Source organism: Pseudopipra pipra, chromosome 9 (genome assembly GCF_036250125.1).
Source record: "Pseudopipra pipra isolate bDixPip1 chromosome 9, bDixPip1.hap1, whole genome shotgun sequence".
Lineage (NCBI taxonomy): Eukaryota > Metazoa > Chordata > Aves > Passeriformes > Pipridae > Pseudopipra > Pseudopipra pipra.
The window spans coordinates 5108746-5133998 of record NC_087557.1 but is presented as its reverse complement, the minus strand read 5'-3'; the positions used below and the strand labels follow the sequence as shown (position 1 = coordinate 5133998).

At 50.6% G+C, this 25253-nt stretch overlaps 3 protein-coding genes across 12 annotated transcripts in view; 2 read left to right on the top strand and 1 right to left on the bottom strand.

Annotated features, from left to right (window-relative positions):
• The first annotated feature begins 872 nt into the window (after positions 1-872).
• On the top strand, positions 873-8060 carry RNASEL (ribonuclease L). Of its 5 annotated transcripts, XM_064664236.1 has the most exons (8): positions 876-1237; positions 1389-1515; positions 2340-3804; positions 4171-4259; positions 4648-4838; positions 4945-5062; positions 5798-5958; positions 6747-8060. In XM_064664236.1, exons 3-8 carry the CDS (start codon positions 2370-2372, stop codon positions 6880-6882), a joined length of 2130 nt encoding a protein of 709 aa, XP_064520306.1. In that variant the 5' UTR covers positions 876-1237; positions 1389-1515; positions 2340-2369; the 3' UTR covers positions 6883-8060. The 5 variants fall into 5 exon arrangements, with proteins under 5 accessions (XP_064520309.1, XP_064520306.1, XP_064520308.1 ...); XM_064664239.1 differs by lacking the exon at positions 1389-1515 and having other exon boundaries at positions 873-1237; positions 1826-3804; positions 4948-5062; XM_064664238.1 differs by lacking the exon at positions 1389-1515.
• Positions 8061-10346: 2286 nt separating this feature from the next.
• Positions 10347-25253, bottom strand: part of RGSL1 (regulator of G protein signaling like 1) — a 16367-nt gene continuing 1460 nt past the window's right edge. For 2 of the 6 annotated variants that reach the window (XM_064664231.1, XM_064664227.1), the window contains 16 exons: positions 24470-24599; positions 23472-23576; positions 23005-23166; positions 21887-22845; positions 21269-21331; positions 19400-19631; positions 18883-18969; positions 18393-18468; positions 17269-17515; positions 16737-16866; positions 15629-15794; positions 14794-14932; positions 14068-14192; positions 13479-13900; positions 10946-11041; positions 10347-10510 (listed from right to left, as the gene is read on the bottom strand). In XM_064664231.1, the coding sequence (XP_064520301.1) occupies positions 10368-10510; positions 10946-11041; positions 13479-13900; positions 14068-14192; positions 14794-14932; positions 15629-15794; positions 16737-16866; positions 17269-17515; positions 18393-18468; positions 18883-18969; positions 19400-19631; positions 21269-21331; positions 21887-22845; positions 23005-23166; positions 23472-23576; positions 24470-24599 (3282 nt within the window). In that variant the 3' untranslated portion in view covers positions 10347-10367. Of the gene's footprint in view, positions 10511-10771; positions 10820-10945; positions 11042-13478; positions 13901-14067; positions 14193-14793; positions 14933-15628; positions 15795-16736; positions 16867-17268; positions 17516-18392; positions 18469-18882; positions 18970-19399; positions 19632-21268; positions 21332-21886; positions 22846-23004; positions 23167-23471; positions 23577-24469; positions 24600-25253 lie in introns of those variants that run through there. The other 4 variants (XM_064664230.1, XR_010432624.1, XM_064664229.1 and 1 more) reach the window with 4 other exon arrangements.
• The window catches only part of GLUL (glutamate-ammonia ligase), a 17659-nt gene continuing 16972 nt past the window's right edge, over positions 24567-25253 (top strand). Inside the window, exon 1 of the mRNA XM_064664242.1 lies at positions 24567-24672. The gene's annotated coding sequence lies outside the window, so the exon portion shown is untranslated. The remainder of the gene's footprint in view (positions 24673-25253) is intronic.

The following is a 25253-nucleotide window of genomic DNA, read 5'->3' as shown; positions in this document are numbered from 1 at the left end:
TGACTCTGCATAGGCAGAGTTTTGTGAAAGCTGGTGTGCAGGCATGAGCCAGCAGTGCAGGCATCCATAAAGGATTGGGATATGCATGTAAAACATGCAGGACTGTATCCATGCAGCCTTTCCAGGTGGGTTTTCTGCATTTTTGCCCTGCATTTGTATCTGGCAGTGTCTCCGTGTACATCTGCAGACTCCCAGTTTGTGCACGTACCAAGGCAGCATGGAAAGCCAGGCATGATTTTATTGACACAATTTCAGCCCTGCTTCATGTCTGAACAGAATCTTGCAGCTGGCACAGTTCAGTGAGGGTGGCTGGGGAGGTTGTGTGGGCCCTGCTGAGCTCACCTTATGTCATGGGGCAGTGGGGGAAACTGAGTGGGACGTCACAGCCTGGGTTCCTTCACGTATTTCCTTCACATGTTTTGCAGGTAGATGGGAAGGGCTGGGAGACCAAGCTCCTCGGGCAGCACTGTTTACACGGAGCTGGCTCCAAGGAGGAGGGTGCCTGGGTGGTGGGAGCTGCCTCTCAGTGCCGTGAAGAAACCGCGGATCTGGAGCTCAGCGGCTCCCCGGGTGTAATTTAGCACCATGGCTAGTTTCCTCATGTGGATGGATTCACCAAAAGGTGAGGAAAAGCTTCATATAATAACCCAAACCCCCCCAAACCCCAGCACTGACGCACTGAACGTCTCCGTGCCTTCAGCTCCCGAGCCACTGCTGAGCAGATGTTTGTAAACCGGGTCTGTGTGTGTGGGACCGTACGGGGAGAGCACTTTGCTCACGACCTCTCTGCTACGTGCTGAAAAAAAAACGTCGCCAAACACCCTCCCCGAAACCCCAACATCCTTCCGCGAGTGGATTAAATGCTCCCGGGGCTTCTCCTTCCTGGGATGGGACAGCGGGTACAGTTCCTGGGAAACAAACGCCACCTGGGGACACTTGCTGGGAAGCAGCAGTTGAAGAGCAGCTGCTGAGAAAAGCTGCTCTGCGGCTTTAAAGGCATTTTAAGCAGCGTCCGGGTTTTCTGGATGGGCAGAGGGACCCCTTCTTCGCCTCGCCTGGCGGGTGACACCAGGCAGGGCTGTGTGACAGCAGGCGGGCAGGGCTGTGTGACGCTGCACATCAGCGATACGCAAACGCGAACGGCTCGTGGTCAAAAGTTCAGTTGGGGCGGGATAGAAATGTTTGAACATTTTCTGGAGCACGGGGCTTGCGACTCTGCGGCTCGGAGGAGGAAAAGGTAGGTGCTCAGCCCCTGCCTTCCCCCTCCCCAGTCTTCTGCCTTCCCGACAGGGGCGAGGAACTTGAGCCCCACCGTGCCCAGGGAATGCTCTGCTGCTTTTCTAGCCAGGGAAGTAACGCTTTATTTTTATTTTTTTTTTTCTATGTAGCAAAGGGCATAGAAATTATTACAAGGAAATGAAATGCATCTAAATGAAATAGCGTGTTCATTTCCTGCTGGGTGGGGAGATAAACCATTCAGAAAATGATCTTTGGCTTTCCTGAGAGTAAATTCATGTGAGTTGACGCTTTACTTTTATACCTTAAGACTTCTCTCTCCCTCTTCTGATTTGCTTAGGTAATTTATTTCCAGTCCAGCTTGTCAGACAATGATTCCTGAAAGGGCTGGTCACTTGAACCAGCCTTTGCAGGCAGCGAAATAGGTATTGGAGTTTGAGCTTTTCTAGATACTAGATCGATACAGACAGATCAGGCCCTACCCTCTTAATGTCGTTAAAAAGCTTAGGGAAAGCTTTCTGTCAGGTAGGGTCTCCTAATTGCCTGTGGAAGCAGGAGGGATTAAGGTTGGTTTTCCATCTCATTCCAGGTATTGGATCCGGGGCATTCAGGACTATGTGTGGCTGCCATACAAGACTGAAGGGGAAAGCCCATCTCTCCCTGCCCGTTGTGTTCTCCACCTGAAACTATTGTTGGGGGATGGCTTATTAGGTAACCTGTAACAAGTCTGAGGTAATATTTATAGCAAGAACAGCCTGGGTTCTCCCCTGTGCCCTCACCCTGATGCCCCAGGGGACACCTGCCTGGGCTGTGAGAGCTGCTGAGGCCAGGCAAGCAAACACAATGAGCCCTTCCTTAAGTGCTGTGCTTCTTGCTGGGCCTTGGCTCTCCTGGCTGGCACTGGTATTGTTGTCCTTAATTGCCCTCACACAGACCTGCAGGACATCAAGTGTAAATGTCGAGGTTTTGCAGGCTAATAAAGCAGGATTTTCTGTTTATTAATTAAGTGAAAAAGCTGTTAACTACTGTGTTTCATCAGCCAAACCCAGGCATCCCCCCCCAGTGAAGGCACTGAGCATTGCATCTCTCCTATCCTTCAACAGGATTCCTTGTATGGAGCCCTTCTGACCATCATGGAACCCACAGCTCACAAACAACAGGGGGTCTCTACCCCTTCTAGTGCAAAGACAGCAGAAGACCTTGCCTTTGAGCTAAATGCTGCTGTGAAGAACAGAAAGAGAGAACTTGTGCTGGAGCTGCTGGAGAAAGGGGCAGATGTGAATTCCAAAGTAGGAGGTGGCTGGACACCCCTGCAGACCGCTGTGCAAACTGGTGAAGTGGACCTGGTCCGACTTCTGCTGGAAAAGGGTGCTTGTCTGCATGCCAGGAAGGACAATGGTGGCACTGCATTTACTGAGGCAGGGATCATGGGAGACGTGGAAATACTGAAGCTCCTCCTGGACTGTGGGGCAGACATTAATGACCCTGACAGCAACGGCTTCACAGCTTTCATGGAGGCTGCGTGGTATGGGAAGGAGGATGCCTTGAAATTCCTGTACAGCAAAGGAGCTGAAGTGAATTTGAGGAGAGTAACTAGTGAGGAGAAAGCCAAACTGCATGAAGGAGGTAAAACAGCACTGATGGATGCTTGTAGGAAGGGCCACTTCTCGGCCGTAAAAATCCTTGTTCAAGAGATGGGGGCTGATGTGAACATTCGTGACAACAGAGATAGGAATGCCTTGATCCATGCTCTAAAGAAGGATTCAAAAAAAAAACCTGAGTCGGTTCTTGCCATAGTTCGCTTCCTGCTGGACCATGGTGTTGATGTGAAGAGCAAAGATGAATGGGGGAAAAGTGCCCTCATCCTAGCTGTTGAAATGGAGAGCCCAGAGCTGGTGAAAACTTTATTGGAGAAGGATGAAATGGATATTGATGATGCAGATGAGGAGGGCAACACAGCGCTGATGGTGGCTGTAGAGAAAAATGATCACAATACAGCGAAGGTGTTGTGTGAAAAAGGAGCGAGGACTGATGTTGGGAACCTTATCGCAGTTGCTAACAGAAATCGTTCTCGTAGCATGGAAAATCTTCTTCGTGTGCATAATGCCACGTTTGTTCCAGAAACCCCCAGAGACTGGGAGCCAAACAGCAAACGCTGGAGGGACCAGCTGAAAAAGCTTGATCAGATCTATCGCCCTATGATTGGCAAACTGAAGACATTTCATTACATCGAGCAGAGAATTTGGGAAGGCGTCTACCTCGGGCTCCACGGAGGGACAGAGGTAGCAGTAAAAGTAACCCTCAGCAAAGAGGGTGATGAAGAGAAAAAGTTCTTTGAAAAATGTTGTCACTGTGAACGTCTACTGAAGCTCTTCCAGTCTGAGAAGGAAAAAGGCTGCATGTACCTGTGCTTCCCACTCTGGGAGAAAACCCTCCAAGAACATCTGCAGGACCCAGAAGACCAAAAGGATTACAAAGCTGCTCTGAAGATGATCTTCCAGGCACTGAGAGAGCTGCACTCCCTTGGATTTGCTCACCAGGATCTGCAGCCCAGGAACTTTGTAATAGGTTATCTTTTGCTTTTTTTGTGTTTTTGTTTTGCTTTCCCATTGCCTGCAGTTAAGAGAATATGTTTTATAGCTATTTGTAAAAATATAGATGGCTTTATGCCAAATGGGGTGTCCATGGCATTAGATTTCTTCTTTGAATAACTGTGTTCACAGACAGCCACTGAGGAGTGAAAGGAACAACCTTACGTGTCTCATTAGCTTTGCCCTCCTCTCCAGGGCTGTGAAGACTGATCAGCCCACGACATATCAGCCCAAAATCTCTTCAGAAAGTTGTTTTCTAAAGGAAGGGCCATCCAGAAGTCAGTGGTGGACTGTATCCAGTTTTCCCACCATTATTTGTTAACAATTTCTCTTATTTCCTCAGATTTAGGTGGCAAAATTTACTTGGCAGATTTTGATAATAAAAGAAAGTTGATCGAAGGCCAAGAAGAACTTGTAAACTCAGATTTAGAGGTAAGTTCTCTGCGAATCAACCTATGGTTTAAAATTTCAGGTTCTCTCTGATATTTTCTGTTGCTGTGAGTCCTAGGGAAAGCCCTTCTGCATCCTCAACTAGAAAACAACTTGATTTGTGGGAAAGCCCATGTAATAATAGATGCTGCATAAGAATGATAGTGGTTAGGATGCAAGACTGTGCCTGGTCCTGGGATATCCACAGATCCCCTGAGAGGAAGGTTACTGTGCCTGTCTCCTCTGTCCTTGGGCACACAGCTTCCAAGTTTGTGTTGGTGTGTATTTACATACTTCTGGACACCTACAGGGCTTAGGAATACGAGTTCCCTCCCATTTGGTGGGAAGTTCCATGCACCTGGCAGGTGAGCAGTGATGTGTCTCTTTGCAGGCCCTCAGCAGGCTCATGCTGTACGTTTTAACAGGGGGTAGGAAACCCCTTCAGCAAGTCAGAGTCGAGGATTTGGACACTAAATCCCCAGATTACAATGAGGCTCTGGACCTTATAAGCAGCCTGTCCTCTCATGATGAACGAGGCTTGGAAGGTTTGAGCAAACATCCCTATTTCTGGAGCAAAGAGATGTAAGTCCTGGCAGTGTACAAAGGGAAAGCTTTTGGTACAGGAACTGACTGTAGTGCTGGGAAAAGGCATGTCCTACTGTAGCTAAGGAAGCTTCTCATTCCACAGCAGGTTCAACTTCCTGAAGAGTATATGGAATCAAATCAAAGATATCGACAACCGAAAAACTATTTTTCAAGACTGTAATGTTACTGAAACTTTTCCTTATCCAGAGTGGACCAAGGAGGTAATCCTCTTCTCTTTGGACTGATGTGAGGTTTGAGCTATAGACATTCAGGCAGAAGCTTCTCCCAAGTGTTCCATAGGCTGTGTTTAAAAAATGTAACTGTGAAAAGTAGCCCCACGCAAATACAGACAACTGGGAGAAACAATTCAATCTAAGGCACTTGGTCAAAAGACATCGATGCTCTGTTGACTGGGGTGGTCATTATAGATTAGCTGGTTAACCTTCAAAGATTTGGTTTCTTTTTTGGTGATCACTTAAGACGAGGACCTCTGTTCCTCGTTGCCAGCAAAGTTCTGGCAAAAGTGTTTTGTTGATTGTCTCAAAAGCAGACAGACCAGGCCTGCTTCTTCAGGTAACATTGTGCTGCATCATTTGGGATCTGACAGTCTCAGTTCAGTACAGCAGCCCACGTGGTCCTCAGTGGCACAGTTAGATCAAGACTCTTTCGTCCCCCCTGCCCTTCAGGCAAGCAGGAAAATCTCCTGTGCCATGTTGACAGTCCTAATACAAATGCCACACCTTGGCAAAGCGGATGAGGAAACCCTTAGCAGAATCAGGGGGGCTGTATGGCGCATTCCCTGCAGAGTGGACTCTTCTGCTTGTGTTGAGAAATAGGCTTTTAAAGGTCAGGAGATTTTTCCCATGCAAGATGACATGCCTGCGGAAAGGCAGTGGTGGTAGATGTGCTGCTGTGGTGTGTGAAAGGCAGAGAATAATCTATGTCCTTTCTTTCAGATTGACGAAGATATTCTAGATGTAATGAAAAATCCCAGGAATCCAAAATCATTCAAACCTAGAAAACATGGCAATTGTGCCACCAAATCCTTCCACTACAGCAATGATGTCACTGACCTACTGAGGCTCATCAGAAACCTGGATGAACACAAAGATAAAGGGTATATGTTCTCATCCTTGCCCCTGCCACAGCTCCATAGAATCACAGAATATCCTGAGTTGGAAGGGATCTAAAAGGATCATAGAGCCCAACTCCTGACCCTGCACAGAACACCACAACAATCCCACCATGTGCCTGACAGCATTGTCCAAACACTTATTGAGCTCTGTCAGGTTTGTTGCTGTGACCACTGCCCTGAGGAGCCTGTTCCAGTGCCCAGCTGCCCTCTGGGTAAAGAACCTTCTCCTAATATCCAACCTCAATCTCCCCTGACACAGGACCATGCTGTTCCCTCAGGTCCTGTCACTGGTCACAGCGAGCAGAGATCGGTACCTGCCCCTCCGCTTCCCTTCGTGAGGAAGCTGCAGACCCTGATGAGGTTTCCCCTCAAGTCTCCTCTTTTCCAGGCTGAACAAACCCAGTGACCTCAACCACTCCTCAACCCTCTCTAGTCATGGGCACTCACATGTGAGGTTAGAGGGGTGTTAGCTCCTAGTGATGATTTCACTGAGGATCATGGCCACCAGTCCCCTTCGGTGAAGATGCAGGTGGGATTAGGTAGATGGAAGTGCTGGAGGAATAGCAAAAAAAAATAATAAATAAAAAGAGGCTGAGGAGTTTAGGTAAGGTATAGAACAGTCACAGCTCTGGGGTTTCTAGGAAACCCTCTTGTGTTATCAGAAAGCCTCTGGAATGGCATTTTCCCTGCAAGGGAGGAAGCAGGGCATCCTGGACTATTGACTCCTTGGACAAGCTTTAAAAATCCTTATTGTTTTTGTTCTCTTTCAGGATCAGTGACAAAATAGGAGACTATGCTGAGTATTTCCTGGAGACTTTTCCAGCACTTACCATTTATGTCTACAACAGTTTACGCCAGAATCCCACATACAGTCACCTTGCAGACATCCAGGACCCTCCTCTGTAGGATGTCATTGCCTCCTGTCCCATGTCTGATCCCACCATCGCTGCCTCCATTTATTCCTTATTTATTGATCTGCAAAAGAGTTGAAGAAGTGTGTAAGGAGATGGGAGAGAGCACATGCAGGGACAGAGTATGGAGGACTTAAACTAAGAAATGAAAGATGCTTCAGAAGTGTTTGGTGTAACAACCACAACCTTCTGAGAGGAACCAAACTGAGTGCCAGCCCAGGTTCCCCTCGATGACCTACCTCTGTCCCTCTGGGTTTATCTGCCTCTGAGAGGTGGAGATCCAGGCCCTGACCCTTATGGAGAGCGGGGAGATGTGGGACAGCCCCTGGGGTACCTGGCACATCTGGGAGGCAGGAGGACAGCATTGTCAGACAACATGGGACCCTCTGATAAAGAAAAAGGAATTTGAGCTCCTTGCAAGAGCCAGTCTTCCCTGCAGCTTGCACTGAGGAACTCATCTACCCCTAGAAAGACATGGGTTCCCTCTTTTCAGTCTTTTGGAAACACAGCAGCCAGAAAAATGGTATGTCTGGCTGTAGGATTGCCCTTGGTCATTATCCCTCTGATCTGGTAGAGGCACTCTCTGTCCAGCCTGCTGGGACCTGAAGGACTTCCATTTGGGGAATGCAGGAGATGCTTCCAAAGGAATGGATGTAATGAGCACAATCCCACAAAACTCTGCTACTGTGCATAGTCCTGACCCACCCGAAAGTGGTCATTCACATCAAAGGGGCTACAGGGACCTTTTCCTCCTAGAAAGGACAAGCTCTGCCATGGCAGGGCTGTGGACAAGCACTCCCTGTCTCTGAAACAGTTGGTGTATCACTGTCCTCCTGCCAGACTCAGCTCCCTTGCACAGAACTGGTGTCCATGCAGCCAGCCTGGAGCTCTGACATTGGCAGCTGGGTGGCACAAACCCCTTTCTGAGATTCCCACAGCATCTCATGTGTGCCTGGTTGCCCAAGGGCTTGCTTGTTTCTCTCCTAATGCTCCAACTTGCACGATGATTATATGTTGCTTATGGAAATATTTTTCAGCTGTTGAAAAGATTTTTGTTGTGGCTTTTTTTTTCTGTTTGTTTGTTTCTTTGTTTGTTTGTTTCCAAACTGAGATTGTTATTCTTTCAATTAGCCTATGGGGAAACACTTGAAATAAACTTGCCTGGAAAACTGACTCTACACTCATTTAGGAATGAGGTTCTCCCATCCCCCCTGCATAGAAAGAGATACTCTGCAGCATTAAGAAACTCTCACCTGCATCAGGGGTCCTGGCTAAGAGCAAAGGTCCTTCTGATGGTCCTGAGAACCTTTTAAATATGTAATGGAAGTCTGACTATGCAACTGTCAAGGAGGTGCTAGTAGAGAAAATGCATCCGAGAGAATGCTGACTTCTTTTGTGTCAATATTTTTATTTTTTCCTTTCCTCCTTGCCCTTTTTTTCATTGTGTCTCTCACGCCCAGAAGGCAGAAGGACACCCAGAGATGTGTGCCCAGGTCTCAGCAGTGTGGGGAGCAGGGGTGCTGTGGGGAGCATGGTGGCCTTGTGCCACAGCAACATTTCTGCTCTTGCACGAGGAGAGGCAAGGCCACGGGCTGGATTCCTTCAGTCTCTTGTAAAATGCCACAATTCCAGCTTTCTTTGGCCTTTGCATCTTCTTCCATCATTCTGCTGTTTCACCAAAGGGCTGTGACTCGGCAGCCTTAAAAGGCATGCCTGAGTAAGAGCAATGATTGAATCTGAGGAGGCTGGGACTTATCTCTCTGGGGCAATCTGGCTGCTGGGAAGAATTTCCAGAGAAGGCTCGTGTGTCCTGCTTTCCAAGAAGCCAGAGGTACCAACAAGCTGGTGTCAGAGAAAAAAATGTGATCCACGAACAGCATCTGCAAAGTAGATTGCTCAGAAAGGCCATGGGAGGAGGAGGGGATACAGGAGACTGGGAGCAGGGCTGGGGAGAACACCAGGCTGCCTCTCCCAGGAGGATGGGCAAGTGCCTGGTGAAAGCAGGTCAGGCAGGATGGAAAACCTGTGGCAAGGGCAGCTGGACAGTATCACAGCTGGGTGGTGTGGCAGTGTCTGATGGCACAGCCTGGGAGTGGAGGTGTCCTGGGGAGTTGGGGGCAGAGCCAGCTGCCAAAACCGTGGGTTGTGCCAATGGCTCCCAGCATCAGTGCCCATCTGGGAGGTGCTCCCTGCCTTCGCCTCGTACAGGCAGGCTTGTAGGTCATGGATGGTGCCCAGGGACATTCTGTTTTGGCCCCACATGCTTCATTCCCCTGTTGTCATGCCTGTACATTGTGTATTTGCTGTGCCTCTGCCTTCTTCCTCTGCTCCTGCTGGGTGACCCTCGGGACAGTGGGCTCAGCCCAATGTGATGGGATCAGGTGCTCCCCATCCCGGCACTTGTGTGCTGAGGACATGTTTGTGTGCACAGGGATGCTCCCAGGTCACTGTGGCCCGTCTGCTGCGCTGAAAAACAAAACCACAAACAGTCCACAGAAGCAGTGGAGTGAAGAGTGCTCTTAGCTGCAGTTTTGCTGTGTTGAGCTTCAGGCACATCTGTGAAGCCTTTGAGGGACTGGGCTCAGCTGGGCTCAGGAGTGTTAGTGCAAAGCTCACAAAAACGGAGGAAGCTGTTGGGGCTGAAAGCTTCTGGGGCAAAGTCAACTTATAGCACAAGGGCAATTTTTGATACGCTGGTCACATTTCATGTTGTAGGAGTGGCATCAGCTTCCCGAGCCCTTCATTTAAATAAATGTTCTTGGACTTTGTATTTGTTTGGGTATTTTTGATCCTCCAGAAGTGTTGATAATCATAATTGACAAATATGAAACATGTTGTCATCTGCCTTAAATGCACCTGTGTTTTCCCAGGATGCAGTCTTCTGGGATCAGAGGGGTTAAAAAGTGGTTAAAACCAGCTCAAAATTACAAAGCTGAGCTTGCCTCTGACAGAGTCAAACTGATGAAGGTTGTGGTCTTTACTTCATGAGGTCCAAAGAACATTTGGCATGTCTGCAGCTTCCTGCTGACTTGGCAAAGCCACTCTGACTCAGTTTCATCTGGGGAATATGAAGGCCTTTGATATGATTTGGTTAACGTTTGGTAAATATAATGGTTTAAAAAAAATAAAAAATAAAAAATAAAATAAAAAAAAAGCATGCTGAAGCCCCAGTCAGGCATGAGCTGATTTTGATTGGAAAATCAGAAAGGCTCTGGCAAGACAGGCACCATCTCATCACCCAGGGAAGTGAACCAGGTGGGCTCTCTCAGCCTTGTCAGCACAGGAAGTATTTGATTTGTGTGGAAGGTGGGGAGAGGTGAGGAGCTGAGATACATTTCACAGATACATGTGAGGAAGGAGATTTGTGTGGATGAGGGTGTCTCCTTGGCTCGAAGCACATGTTGTGGCATATCCCTGTCACGGTTGCAGAGGCGCAGGTTGCTGTGCTGTGTTACCAGGTAAGCTGAAGTTGCTTTATTTTTAGGTCTTCCTGCTGATTAAGTACAAACTATTCAGTGTGGCCAGGCTGCTCAGCTTCCTTGGATCACACTCCTGTACCACTCCCTGTGGGTGGTGTTTTGGGAGGGCTGTTGTTCTAGGGAGGGTTGTCCTTTCCTTGGTGCCTGCAGGGAAGGGAGAGAGGTTGCATCAGTGCTTGCTGCTGCTGGAGGCAGGGTGAGGGTGATCAGGGATAAGCTCATGGCTGTGTGCTCCTGGGGGGGAGTTTAGGGCGTGGAGAGGTGCAGTGACTGAGAGTTTTCTGTGAATATTACTGGAGATGGTGGGGCTGACCAGCATCCTGCACGAACCTTTGGGTTTTAAGAGGAGTTGTAGCTTGTGCTGCTGTGGTTTGGGGGGGGTAGAACACCTCTGTGACCACCTACCCGCTCACTTGCTGAGGGAGGGCCTCTTCTCAAGATTTTTATCTGCATCTGAGAAAAACAACACGCACAAACTTCCTATCATGGACTAATGCATGGGGCCCTAAATCCCAGCTCCCATCCAAGCAGCCAGAGCTCCCCTCAGGAGGAGGAGCACTCCCTTCAGCACTGGCTCACCTTCTTGCTCCTCCAAAGGCTCAGTTTTCTTCTGGGGCTCTGGCATCATGATCTGGAGGCCTTCTGTGAGCGAGAAGACAAGGACAGGGCTTTTCCCTGGTGGGGGATAAGAGATGGAGTGGTTACTGTGCAGCAAGTGCTGCGATGGCAAAGGAGGGAGGACAGCAGTGTTGTCCCCCTCGAATCACATGGACCTGTCTGGAGCGCAAGGAAGGGTGGTTGAGTGAGGACTTGAGTTACCCAAAACTGCAAAACAGTTTGGGGGCTGCAGGATAGGGGTGTTATGTCCCACCCTGGATCTGTGGCAAGGCTGGGGGGAGGGTCCTGTGTGGCAGATGTGGGAGGAAATGGAATATGGAGACATAGGGGGAGATGTGCTCCCGGCTTTGTGCCTGCCTGGGCAGCACCTCCGTGCTGATGGCTGTGAACGGGTCAGGCAGCGTGTCCAGTCCCACAGGACCATCCCTCCGCCGAGCACAGGCACAGACAGTGCCACAGTGACGCCTGGTGATGGGAGATGGGTCCCTGCCTGCCACCTCCCAGCCCTGCACACACCGAGTCTGCGCAACCCTCACGGTGAGGGAAAAGCAAGGCGTGGGTGAGAGCAGGTTTTCTCTGGAATTACAGGTATTTCCCCCAGCATTTTTGGTGCTTTTTTAAAGGCAACAAAGTATTTTTTTTTTCCCCAGCTGAAAAGGAAGATTTTTATCTAAAGGTCAGGAAAGCAAGACCCTTAGATAAAGGTCATTGGTGAGAGCGTGATAAGGCACAGAAAAGTTACTCAAGCAAAAGGTGGCCTGGACATCAGCACAGTCAGAAACAGCAGCTATTTTGGGTCACATATCTATTCCCAAGACACACCACTCAAGCTGAGGGATTTTTTTTTCTGCCTGGCTTCTGTTATTCATCCCTGCAAGATGCTACAAGGAGCTGTGGCTTGGGGACAGTTGTCCCAGGAACAGTCCCTGCAAGATTAATGTCCCTGTGAAAGAGATCACAATGTTTTCTATTTGTCCAGAGCAACCCAAAACACTCACTCTCTGGGGCTCTGGGTAGTTAAACATGGGCTGTGCCCACTTGGGCAGCAGTGGGACACTCCTAACCCTTTCAACAGTTTGTACTGGTTTAATCAAACAATAATTTGGGTTGGAATGGACCTTTAAAGGTCATCTAGTCCAACCCCCTGCCAAAAGCAGGGACACCTTCCACTAGATCAGGTTGCTCAAAGTCCCATCCAACCTGACCCTGAATGTTTCCAGCAACAAGGGCAGCCACAGCTTCTCTGGCCAACCTGTGCCAGTGTTTTACCACCCTCTAGTGTAAAAAACTACTTCCTTACGTCTAATCTAAATTAACCCACTTTTAGTTTAACTGCATCTCTCTCCCCTCCAGTTCCCTGAAGCCCCTGGGAAACATGTGTCCTTGTCCTGAATAACACAGCAAGCAGCTTCTGTATAACACAAGGCTTCTGGCTTGTCTCCAGCTTGTAAAAAAACCCTTGGTTAGGTTTTTTTCTGGTTTTTTGTTTGTTTTTTTTTTTTTTTTTGGTGGCAGTAGGCTTTTGCATTAAGAGAACCATGTCTGAGGAGGTCCTTGAAGTGCAGTGAGGCTCTGTAGCAAGGTGGAAACCCAAGATGGATGTTATCCATGGGAATACCCATGGTATGAGGTGGTTTCAGCTAATAGACACTGGCCTGGCAGTCCTGGAGCACAGGGGTCTGTCACCCCAGCCTGGCTGTGGAGCAGTAGCTCAAGCACCTGCCTGTAGCTATCAAAATCCTCCAACTCTGCTGCTTTTTAACCAGAGCTTGACAGTGATAAATGACAGGGAGCAGAACACCAACTTGCTGACGCCCACTCAACCATCAAAGCAAGATTAGTATGTGCCTATTTTGGTTTCCCCTTTAATCAAAAATCAATTAGACAATTTCCAAATGAATATTCAGCCAAGGAGCGGGTTGTCAGGCAGACTGACAGCGCTCAGCACCACTTTCTTTGTGTTTTTCACTTCAGAGTTATTCAGTGTATTGAAACTAAACAAGTGGATGAGAAAGGAAAAAACATCTTTCTCTTTCCCTGGAGATGTCACCTCAAATCCTGATGAAACTTATTCTCCATTCCAAATATTCAAAGCACCCTCCATGGAATGCAACTGAGCCCAGTGTTTGGCTGCATGGTGGTTCTCCTTTTCCTGCTCCCATCTGACTTGCAACCCAAAAGATTAGTTGTTTTATTTCTGGTTTTGGGTGTTTGCCTGAGTATTTTTAACTTGGTTATTGAAGTAAATAGGAATTATGCAACAGCACTTTTCTTGTGAAGTCTCTGCACTCACTTCCCTATTCACTAAAGAAATTTCTAAAATTCCACTGGGCAATTCTGACTGATTCTGACAGGATAAAAATATTCCATTCTATTTTCCAGCAAGCCTGCACCACATACATCCTCCAAGCTGTGTGAAGGACGGGGTCTGGCTCTGTTAAGAGGAACTCCATGGGACCCCAGGTGTGGGTGTCTGTGCATTGGAAGAACAAACCTGGAGCAAAATCTGGAGCAATGGGAATGGGCCTTGGCCGACGGGGAGTGCGGATCTTGGATAATTTGGAGGAGGTTTTTGTAGGAAGCGAAGAGACCGGCACCTTGTCCTTCTCAGAGACTGGCACTCTGTCCTTCTCAGAGACTGGCACCATGTCCTTCTTAGAGACTGGCACCATGTCCTTCTTAGAGACTGGTCCCCCGTCCTTCTTAGAGACTGGTCCCCCGTCCTTCTTAGAGACAGGTCCACTGTCTTTCTTAGAGACTGGTCCACTGTCTTTCTTAGAGACTGGTCCCCTGTCCTCCTTAGAGATTGGTCCCCTGTCCTTCTTAGAGACTGGCACCATGTCCTTCTTAGAGGCCTGAAAGCTCCTGTCCTCCTCACAGACCCGAAAGCTCCTCATCACTTTCCAGATGCAGAACCTGTGTGGGAAATACCGGAGACAGCAAACCTCCAAGCAGACATCTGAGCTCCTGGGGAGTGTCTCATCTGCATTTTTTGAGCAGGTCAGAGTGACAGGTGGCTGGAGGAAAAAGGCTGGAATCCACAGAGCCTCCTCCACCTTGGGAGAGAGGGAACAGGTAGTTACCTTTTCCAGAAGTACATCAGGATGGGGACAATGGTGGCCTTGGCCTTGTGGTAGATGGCACGGGTCAGTGGCCCCTTGGAAGATAAACGCCAGATCAATTCTCTCTCTTTTTCAGAGATGTTCACCTGGGCACAGAAGAGACCAAAGCAGTTTGCAGCATGCCTGATGGGCCCTGGAGGCAGGTTTCTCTCCCTGACCTCCCCTTGCATTTCAGCAGTCTCTAAGAACAGAGACCCTAGTTACATCCTAGCTGACTGCCCCAGCCACATGGGCAGGATCCCGCCTGGATTTCTGTGGAAAGCATTCTGCTGTGCTGTCCAAGAGGGACATAGGCAGAGCTGTGGCTACTGCAAGGGGAGAGGATGGATGCAATGGGGAGGGCATGATGGTGATGACCTCTGGAGAGTGAGCACCTCCTGGTGCTTCAGCTCTGGCATTTCTCCAGCAGGTAAGGGATCCCTCCATTTCCCTGTCTGCGTTCTTGTTCTCAATTTATCTGGGTCAAGTGCTAGCGTGGGTCTGGTACTGGATCACTTCCCACCCCTTGCAGCCCATGTGGAAGTCCCAAGCTCCAGAGCATGCCCCGAAGCCTCACAGCATGCCTTGCTGGAGCAGATCCAGACCTCTGCCTGGTTCCTCTTTCCCCACAACCCTTCCCAGCTGCGATGCCATGGTCTTTAGCAATGAGCAGCCCTCAGCCTTCCTGGGCAGGTCCCAGGCTCTCACCCGCAGCTTCGGGGGCATATCAGAGTCTAGGAAGAGCTTGTTGATGACAGCAACTTTCTTTTTAAGAAAAGCAATTTTCCTTTCTGACACTATGTTGCAGGCTGCCAGAGCTTCCACTGCATCAGCCAGCCGAGAAAACCTGCAAAGGCATGTGGGGTCCTGCTCTGAGACAAATGCTGTTAACTGCTGGGCTAGACAGTCATGCTCTTGCTTAATTTAGTGTTTGCTAGGCCAGAAAAAGCAATCCACAAGGTGTGGAACAGAGAAACAGGAGGTATGAAAAGCTACTTCCCTCTTCTACCACCCTCAACATCACAGCATTCACCTGGGGGAGGTGATGTTTCCTTTTTTTGGGAAAAGAGGAAGTTGAAAGCCTGTGGGGGTGTGTTGGCTGCAGGGCTAGGGTATGTTGGCCATGGATTGCTCCTACAGGTTTGTTGGGGAACTGGACAAAGTCAAGGGAGAAATGCCACCGCAACTGGCACATCAAGAAAGGCGTAGGCAAAATGTTAGATTGCTTGGGACTATCAAACCTCAAATACTTCTAGGATACCCAAACAGGAACCCTGAGCCAGGGGATGATTTCAGGTTGAAACAGGGGCTTCGGAGGTCTCCATCAGAGATGGGTACTACCTGTAAGACGGGTCTGGACCAGAGCCAAGGGAGACTGATGCCAAGGCCAGGTTGGATGGGGCTCTGAGCAACCTCATCTAGTGGAAGGTGTCCCTGCCCATGGCAGGGGAGTTGGAACGAGATGATCTTCAAGGTCCCTTCCAACCCAAACATTCTACAATTCTGTGGTGGTACCTGACCACCTGGTGGAAAGGGAACTTACTTGTCCATCTCCAGGTAAAAGTGGAGGTCGTCCACGAGGAAGTTGACAACAATGACCTCTTTGTCAAATATGCAGCGTTTCACCAGCACCACGTTTTCCAGGCGGGCTTTGCCCTTGCGGGAGGTACTCGCGGGCCTCTTGCTCTGCTTCGAGCTCACAGGCAAGTCTGAGAGAGGAGAAGAGCTGTTGTGTCCTGCTTCTGGGTGTGAGGAAAGTGGCCACCTGGTGCTGAGCTATACCCTGCTCCTTCACCTCGCCTGTGCTTCCTTTGCCTTTGTGCAGTTAATTTGCTGACGGTCTTTCTACCTATGTGGACTACAGCTTTTCTGCAGCCAGGCTTTCCAGGGAATCCACACCATCCGGTGTGCAGCCTTCCCTCTAGCTTGATAACCATCCACTCTCCTCTTTGCACCCACAGAGTGTTTGTGTTCATTGTTTCCCCCAGGAACGGCCACAGTACATTATATCTAAAGCCTGCTGGTCTGCGTAGCTGTTACCCTGGTTCTGACAGAGGCCACAAGCAGATAACAAGGGAGAAGGAAAGGTAAAAATCTGTGTTACTTCCCCCAAGGACAAAATTCTCTTGATCTAGATGGGGTTTCAGTGTGTTGAGCAATTTCTGTGGTTTTCTTTTCTAACTGCTTTTCCAGCCTCTTCTCAAACCTGCGTGTAAACCTTCAAGATCTACCCCCTTTGGCAAAACACTGTAGGTCAGTTCCCTGTTGCCCAGAAAACAATTTCTTCCTGTCTCACCTTAGCTCCATTTAGTGTTTCCTGTTTTTTTCGTGGGAGGGATGCAAACCTGCATATACAATATTGTTTGAAACAGATGCAACAGCATAATGGGGCGCCTACATCAGAAAGCCAGATATTGCATCAAAGTGTGTGTGTGCACCTTTTCTGTGCAAAACTCTGCACATCTAAGTGTTCACAGCAACATCTGGCATCCTGAGATACCCGATTTTATGGCTCTTTATATAACTCCAGCAGAGAAAACTGAGTCATGGGGGTGGGGGATAAGCCACAGGTTTCCTCCAATTACTTCTCTACCTAAATTCAGGACTGTCTTGGGGAGGGAGGAGAAGGAGTGGCAGGAGTCTAGACATACTTTCCCTCTGGTTTCTTCGTTCCCAACAGAGAAAGTTCTCAAACTCTGCACGGCGTTCGTCATTTTCCATCTCCCTCTGGAACTTGCAGAAGCTCCTGACGAGTTCACGAATGGCATCCCAGGCCCACTGCTGTGGAGACACAGCACAGCTGGCATGAGCCAGGGAGCTGCAGCATTAAGGTTGCTCCTGGACAGAGCCCTCCTGTTTGGACCTGAGCTGGAGCAGCAGAGCCCAGCCTTGGCAGTGGGATTTGTGATCCATCTATCTTTGCTTTCCAGCATTTCTGGGTTTCACTGGTGGCCACAGGTGATAGTGTGAATTGCTTGGCCACTCCTAACCAAATTTGGTGAAGTCTGCATGGAGCAGGACTCCAGAGCCTGTAGGAGGGAGTCTTTACCTGTCACCTTTTTGCGACTCTCCAAGTTTGACTCCCTCACCCCTTTTATGTGACACCACTTGGCCCACAGCATCTCCTCTCTTTCTTGCCTGGAAAATGTCCCCAGCTGGCCAGCAGATAGGGTCCTTCCTTACCATCCTCTCTTCCTCGAGGTTCTCTTCCTCAAGGTTTTCTGCCTCAAGGCTCTCTGTATCGAGGTTCTCTGCCTCGAGGTTCTCTCCTTTGAGTTTCCGTGTCTTGATGTTCCGTGCCTCACGCCGGACAGCGGTGGTTCTCTGCACACGACGCCTGGACTTCGGCTTTTTGGTCAAGGCGAGCAGCTCCTGCAGCTGCTCCTCCTGCTGCTCCTCCTGCTGCCGGTCCTGCTGCTGCTGCTTAACCCTGCCAGATGGGAGAGCAGAGAGAGAGAACATCAAGGGCAGCCGGATGCATAAGGAAGGCACTGGTTTGGTGGATTGGTGGCTAAGGCAGGGAGCAGCCGATAGGGATAGCCCTGGGGTTGGGGTCCCACTGGATTTCTGTTCCTAGAGGAGGTTGGACAATGGTGCAGGGTGCTAGATCCCCTCCCCTCCCCTGGGCTCTATTCTTGCATGTAGCAGCCTTGAGAGTGTCTGTCCTGCTTATCTGCAGTGTTTCCTCCTCCAGTCCAGCACCCTGCAAGCCGAGAGGTGATTTGGTAGTTGTGCTAGGTTGAGAGTCTGGATGGAATTTCGATGTACTAGCTGATAGTTCATAGGGAAATGCATTTTTAGCAGTTGCTGTCTGGCCCCTTGGAGTGGGATGGATTTGGAAAGGGTGCATTTGCAGAACCACTGGGCTTGAGGAACCAGCTCGACTCAGGCACTCACCACTGTTTTTCCATTTGCTTTAAATCCCAGAGTGGAGATGTGAGGGCTCATGGCTGGAGTATTCCCAGGAGGTGACACGAGTACAGAGATTTACATGTGGCTACAGGGTGATTTTAAGTGATTTTTCTAGGAATCTGAGCGCTGCCCAGGTGGCATTTCAGGGACTGATGGAGGATGAAGTGCATGAGACATACACAAGATGTGAGGAGTAAATCTGAACTGTGGGGGTGTTAATATTTCTCCTTTCCCTGGTAACTCTGCAGTTCAGACCCACAGGCCACCCATCTGAGAGGGCTGAATGACAAAACAGGGAGCAATGGCACTACTGGAAAACACTGGGGAAAATATGCTTCCTGAAAGAGTGGAAGTAGCAGAAAACTAGCAAAGCCCTGTGCTGCAAAGTGCCTGACCTGTGTCTTTTAGCTCGCTTCTTTACTGCAGCAGCGGGGAGCTTCATTGCTCCAGCACTCCCCTCAGGTCCAGCAGCTGTGGGGACAGAACAGGGATGGCCTCTTCCTCAGGTGACAGCCAGAGCCTGCTCCCAGCTGTCCTCAGGGTGAAGGACCTGGAGCTCCCATGCTGGTGCCTGAGTGCTGAGTCTGGCTCGGGAGACACTGGATACTGTGGGGACCCTTCACCTCTCATGGTTTGACCTCCTTGGCAACTGCTTCAGAGAAGTCTCCCCACTCCCACCCTCTCTGGCTGGATTAACGCCCCAAAACACACGACTGTCAAGGGTTGATAGGCCTTTCTCTCCTTCTGGAGATGTTCTACCAGGTGATGGGATGCAAGCAGGGAAGACTCCTGCTTGTCCAGTCCCCTCACAGCATTTTGGAGCACCTGCCAGGATGTGATGGTTGGGAGCCTACCCTGCTTTTTGTCTGCTTGGACTGGACTCACCAAGTAATGCACTTAGGAGATGCACAAGCTCATCATCCTTGCTTGGGCTATCCACAGCCAGCTCCTCTGACATCATCTTCTGGAAGTCTGCATCAGAGGGAGAAGAGGGGACAGATCCCAAGTCAATTACTTTTGTCATGACAAAGCTGAGGTATGACACCAGTACCACCAGCATGGCCAGCCCCAGCATCCTCAGGAGAAGGTCAGGATGTGGAAGTGGGGTGGCAGTAGCTATTGCTGGTTTGGGATTTCAGTCACTTTGCTGCAGCCTCCATTTGATCTGGTGACCCAGAGCAGGGGATGACACATTTGGTGCCTCTGGTACTGCTGGAGGGAATTTGGCCCATAGGTTGCTGCCAAAGCTTGGATTACAGCTGAAGGCTCCCAGATACCCTGTCCCAACCCACTCCACGATATCCATGGCCTGTCTAGGGGCATTGGTCACTGCAGGTGCATAAAATATGCTTTACCAGACTGAGCCAAAACGAGCTAATAGAAGTTCAGAGCCTCTTCTTACCTGGGCTGCACAGGAGAAGTTCCATCTCTGCCTGGGTGGAGCCCCCTTTCCGGAGGTCCCGAGAAGCAAGTAATTGCCAGTACTCAGAGGAGACACCTTCCAAGTTCCTCGTGCCATGCAAGGCCTGGCACAGCTTCAAGGTCTGGTTTATCCTCTGGGACAGGAGGAAACATTCACTCCTGTCAGCAGTGTGGCCTTGCATCTCGGGCATTGGGACATCACCACCTGGAGACTACGGCGAGAAGAGGGCAGGGTGATTGCACAGAGCATGTTCCACGTCTCCCACGCTGTGCCCATGTGGTTTACTGTGCCTTAGAGTACAGAGCTACCCGATTTGGATCTCTGCTTCAGCTTTAAACAGTCTAGAAGAAACCTACGTGAGCACAAAGCTCAGCATAGACCTTAAACTATCTAAGCAGCTGCTTAAATCTGGCTCACATCTGCCTGCAGCTGGGAGGTACTGGGGGCAGGCAGTAGGTCCCCCAGGGAGTCCAGACAAGGGCTTGCAACTCCAAGTCCAAGTCCACACAGGAGGGCTGAAAACAGCCCTGAAGGTGTCCCCAGCAGGCTGGTAACCTCCTGTGCCATTTTGCTGGCTGCTGTCCCTGAGGCTGGCTCTGGCTGGTGCCTTGGGAGTGCCTCCCTCACTCCCCTGGAGACCCTCCTGCAGGTTTTGTCTTTCCCCACAGGCAAACAGCTTGCACGACTCGCCAAGCAGCAGGCTCAGAGTAGCTGGTTTCTGGCTGAGATACACACTGCTGAGAGCAAGCACCAAAAATAACCCTGCTAAGCCCCCAGCAGTTCCCCTGACACCAGTGCAGCGAGACCCGGGAGGAGTTTGGCTCGGGGATGGTGCCCGTGGAGAGCAGGGCCTCCATGCCTGCTGACGTGCTAATTGCACTGCCAGACCAGGTCTGTCCTCCGAGGGATAATTTCCATGACAAGAGATGCTTAAAAATCTGGGCAGCTAATTAACTTCCAACCAAGAGTACTTAATGCCTTTTCCAAAATGCTCAGCTCTCATTGACTGAAACTGTGAGCCAGGTCTTTGAGGACACCAGCCCTGAGAGCCTCTCCTTAACACTTCCAGAATCGGCTGCCGATTAGAGAGTTCATTTTGGGGAAAACAGTTGGTTTGAAAAACACCATCTGCAGTGACAAAACTGCCTACACAGCTCATGCAGGCACCCAAGCAGGTGGGATTCTTGGGGGGTTCTGTCTGCAAGGTTTCTGGGTGTAAGGTTAGCATTTGGGGTAGGTATTAGAGGGATTTCCTCTGCTAGGAGGAATAATAGTCTGGGAAGAGTGCTTGTGTGATTCTGATTTCCTAAATCATCCCTTTACACAGTGGGGAAAAAAAAATGTGGAAAACTTGAGGGTGGTTGAATCATAGGCTAAAAGTCTGCATGCCCTCTTTCTTCCCCCCTGTGCTGGCCCAGGCCTGTGTGTCTGCACATGAGTTACATTAACAGCAGTAACTGCTGTGGGCAAGGGAAAAAGGAGGGGGAATTAATTCCCAGAAGTGCTGTTTTCACCCCTGCCTACCCTGAAAGACTGTGATTACGTTTCTCCCTGCTTTTAGGCTGGGTCACAGCCTGTCTCAGGGGAGCTCTTGCAGGGTGTGCCTGCAGTGCTGCTGACTTACGGGATGCTGTGGTGGAAGAGCTGAGGATCTCTGCTCCAGGCAGCTGGAGCAGAGCAGGATCTACTCCATCATCCCAAGGTGGCGTTGGCTGAGGTCATTGTGGAATGCTGGACCACAGCAGCTAATGCTGGGCTTCTCCTTCTTCTCTCTCTCTCCCACCTTTTCCATCCCCACTGGTGCCTGCACACCCCACAAGGACTGTGTGCCCTCTGCATCCCCCTTACCATAAACTGGAGGAACGTCCTATCATCAGCAGCCAGAAATTCCTCATAGAAGCAGCAGAGCACCTAAGGAGGAGCAAAGGTGGGTTATCTTCAGTCAGTGTTCCAGCAGCAATCACCAGCCCCCAGCCCCACGGTACCCTAAGGTCACAGTGGTGGTGCCATGGGTGGATTACACCTTGCTGAGATGCCCAGGATAGGTCTGCCAGGAACTGTACACCCAGGCTAGTCCACTGGGCTGCTCAGGGGCTGCCCAGAAGGGCTTGGGTTCTAAATGTGTTTTACCTGTGTTGTGCTGGAATCAGTGACTCAGAAGTGAAAGGATGGCCACTGCCCTGTCATTCCCTGGCCCTTGGAATGTGCATCTAACAGCCAGGGTTACCAGAGATATTCAGTGACTGCTCACCTCTGCTCTGCTGCCCAACAAACCAGTGAGGATGCTCCTCTCCACTGGCCTGGTGCATCTTGGTCACTGGTTCCAGTGCAAGATGACTTGTGACTGTAAGTTTTTTCCCTTCCTAATCTCTTTTCCTCTTAATTTTTTGAATACCTCTTCTCACTGCAGGGGTGACAATGCCAGCTGTACCCCCCAGCCTGACCACTGCCAGCACCCCTTTGTACCTTGCAAATCTCCTTCTGGGCTCTGAATATCCAGGGGGAGAATTCTCCAAACATCAGATGGTTCCACAAACCCGTAAGAGTCCTGGTCTCCAAGGGAAGCTTCTCAATGTTGTCCTCCTCCAGGTAGGACTTGCATATCTTATCCCCGGTCAAATGACGGAGGAAGAAGTTGTTTTCTCTGCTGGAGTCTAGCACCACGGGCAGAAATTCCTCCAGGTCGTGCCACAGGTCCAGGAGATGAGTCTCCATGGGCCGGTCCTGGTGCTTCAAGAAGTCTCTGAAGGGTTGTCCTGCACAGGTGTCAGCACTGAGGGCCCAGGGAAGGAAACTCAAGGTCTTGGCTGATCCTTTCAGGGAGGGCAGCTGGACAAGAGGTGCAGAGGAAGGCAGGTTAGAGAGGATTTTTTCCTCACAGAGGTCTTCCAGATGACTGATCTGCTCTGCACTAGGTCTTCTGGGAGGAGTTACTCCCCCTTTGCCATTAAAGGCAGCATTTGCAGGATGCTCTGACGGCTGAGGAATTGATCCCAAAGCATCCTTATCCAGATGCGGTTCCCTTGTGCTCCTAGTTGACCCTGGCTGCCTTTCTGGTTTCACCCGAAAACGGGGCATCTTCATCTCTTGGGTGCCTCTTCTCTCCTTGACCAGAGCCCAGATCTTTGTTTTGGCCTTCTGGCCGCAGTAGGGCCCTGACGAGCGCTGGCTCCTTTTGATATGCATCGTGGGGGGGGTCTCCAAAAAGCCTGAGGGCTCCTGACAGTCAGCATGTAATAAACGCTCCTGATATTCCTGCAGCAAAGGCTGGCATGATTCCTCTTCTTCTATTCCCATCTTGCAGTGGCTGAAGAATTTAGGGAGCCAGTAACTCTGAATCGTAAAGAGGACCTGTTCCTGCATCTTTCTTAGGATGTCTCTTCTACTGCTGATGGACTGGATGTGCTTGGCTTTTGGCAGTGATCCTGAAACGGATGTGGGGAATTACAGTGGGGTGATGGCTCCATGTAGACTGTTCCCCAGCCAAATAAAGCGGGTGATGGTATCTCATCTCCCTGGGAGCATCCAGGAAAAACCACCTCCCTGGAAAGGCACTGCTCATCCCCAGCTCCGATGTTTCTTACCAGTGATGGTCGTGCAGAGGGTGATGACACTGGAGCCTTCACGCAGGTGAGAGGCTTTCAGCCTGTGGATCAAGGATAGGTAGAGGTCCCTCTGACTCGTATCTGACTCATCCAGACCCAGGAGCCTTTCGGTGGTGAGCCAGAAGTCGGTCAATTCTTCCCCTGTGGATCAGTCAAGGGTTGGGAGTTGGAGGGAGTCCCTGAAAGCCCCAAGGATGGATGGAGCAGTTTATAATTTTTAAAAAAAGAGAAGGGAAGAACTCCTGGATGAACTGAGGGAACAGGGTAGACAGGAGCCAGGGTTATGCATCTTCCTCCCAGCTCTGCTGCTGGCTCACCTTTCAAAGCTCTCACAGTGTCTCCTGTCCCACTGGTGCTTATCCATGCCCCCAGCTCTCTGCCAGTGTCCCAGTGGGCAGGTGACCCACGGCTGGCTGAGAAGGGGCTGTGGAGCATCCCATGCCTACCTGCTGTTCCTTGGACAAAGGCTCGGAAGTGCCGCATGCCCTGGCTCCCGCTGATGCACTTCTCCAGCAGCCACTGGTCAGCGCTTTGCCAGTTCAGGAGTTCTGCTGTTGGAGAGATTGCAGAGCATGGCATCAAGGGCTGCATGCAGGAGCGATCCCAAGAAAGGACCTCAGCCCCCGATGGCACCCCCAATGGCACCCCCATTGGAACCCTCCTGCAGGAGGAGCCAGAAGAACAGCAAATCACCCTGAACTGGGAGTTTCAAACAGGCTGTGGGATGCACATGTGGTGTGTGCCAGGACAACCTGCTCCTGTCCAGGACAGTCTGTCCAGCTATGGTGCCTCCTCCCCTTGCAAACATCCATCTTTTTTGCTTGAGTTTTGTGCTTGCCCTTAACTTCCTCCAGCTTTGAATTTCAACCTGACCGGAGCAACAGCAGCAATATATTCAAGAAAAGCCTTATTAAATTGCTTATTTTTTTGAAAAGAGAATCTGCTTTCCTGCTGCCATAGCTTTCTTTCCAGTGGCAGTTGACATGCAGGCTGACAAAAGACTTGGCTGGACTGAGATGGCTCATTTTAGGGGTAAAGTGAGCACAATTCAGACTTCTTGCTGCTAAGAGAGACCACAGCCTGTTGTCCCAGAGCACCCTGCACAGTAGCAAACCTGACACATCAGCACCTCAGTTTCCCACGCCCCAGGATGCCCTCCATCCCTGCTCCACCCATGGACTCCATGGTAAGCACTGCTAAGCAGCTACTTCAGCTCAACTCCACAGCGAGCCTGTATTAACCCGGGTGGCAGAGTAAAGCCCTGCGCATCCCATGGAAACCCCGGGATCTGCTGCATCCCTAAAAATGGGGCGTGCAACGCCTTTTTAACCCGAGCAGAGGCACGACCCACTGGGCAGGCACCAGGCAGTGACAGCCCTGGAGGGAGGAAGCCCAGCGGCGGCGGCGAAGCCGATCCGATTTCCTCCGTGCCGCGATGACTCACCTGCTTCCCCCGACCGAATGAAACCCAGGAGCTTCTGGCAGAGGACGAGGTGGAGGCACAGGCTGGATTTGCAGAAGTGAGGCAGCCGGTGCTTTTCCAACCAAGCCAGTAAAGCCGTGGGGCTGGGATCCTGCGTTGCAAGCCCCGTGCCCGGGGAGAGGATTAGCTGTGAGCAAGGAGCCGTCTCCTGCCTGGGGATTAGGGTGAGTAACGGGTCCCTGCTACAGGGGGAGGAGGTGGGGAAGGCACCCTGTTGCTATACGGCGATGAAAGCCATCCTGGTGCTGGAGGAGAAGGGGGATACTCGAGTTACAGCCCCTGCTTGTGTGCCCACGAGCTTTGCCTACAGACCTGGGAGCCCCGGTGCTGCAGGGCTGCCTCCAAGGCTGCCTCTCCTCGCAGCCTGCCTGCCTCCCCAGAGCCCAGGCAGGGAGGCATGGCAGCTTCCCGGCAGCTGTGGGAGCAGCAGGTTCCCTTTTGCTTGCGGGATCCGAGCGCTGCCAGCGGCGCTCGTGGTTGTGGGGAAGGGCTAAGTCAGCTTGGTGATCAACAGGGTTTCACTCCTGTTGAATTCAAGAGGACAAGGGGCTTATATTTATGCCCTCCTTCTTTGCCACCCCACATGCTCTCCTTAACTCCTGCTTTCGCTGTTTACCGAGAGCTGGATAGACCCCAGAAGCTGCAGCAGGACTTTAAATGGCTTGTGCTCCTCCCAGGGCTTAAAAGCAAAATGACGCCCGGGTTTGAAATAATCCCCTAGCTGCACGAACAGGAGAGACAGAGA

Coding starts and splice junctions, on each gene's coding strand:
- RNASEL (XM_064664238.1), top strand. CDS start 2,370: ATGGAACCCACAGCTCACAAACAACAGGGGGTCTCTACCCCTTCTAGT. Junction 3,805..4,170: donor GCCCAGGAACTTTGTAATAG/GTTATCTTTTGC, acceptor TTATTTCCTCAG/ATTTAGGTGGCAAAATTTAC. Junction 5,959..6,746: donor GATGAACACAAAGATAAAGG/GTATATGTTCTC, acceptor GTTCTCTTTCAG/GATCAGTGACAAAATAGGAG.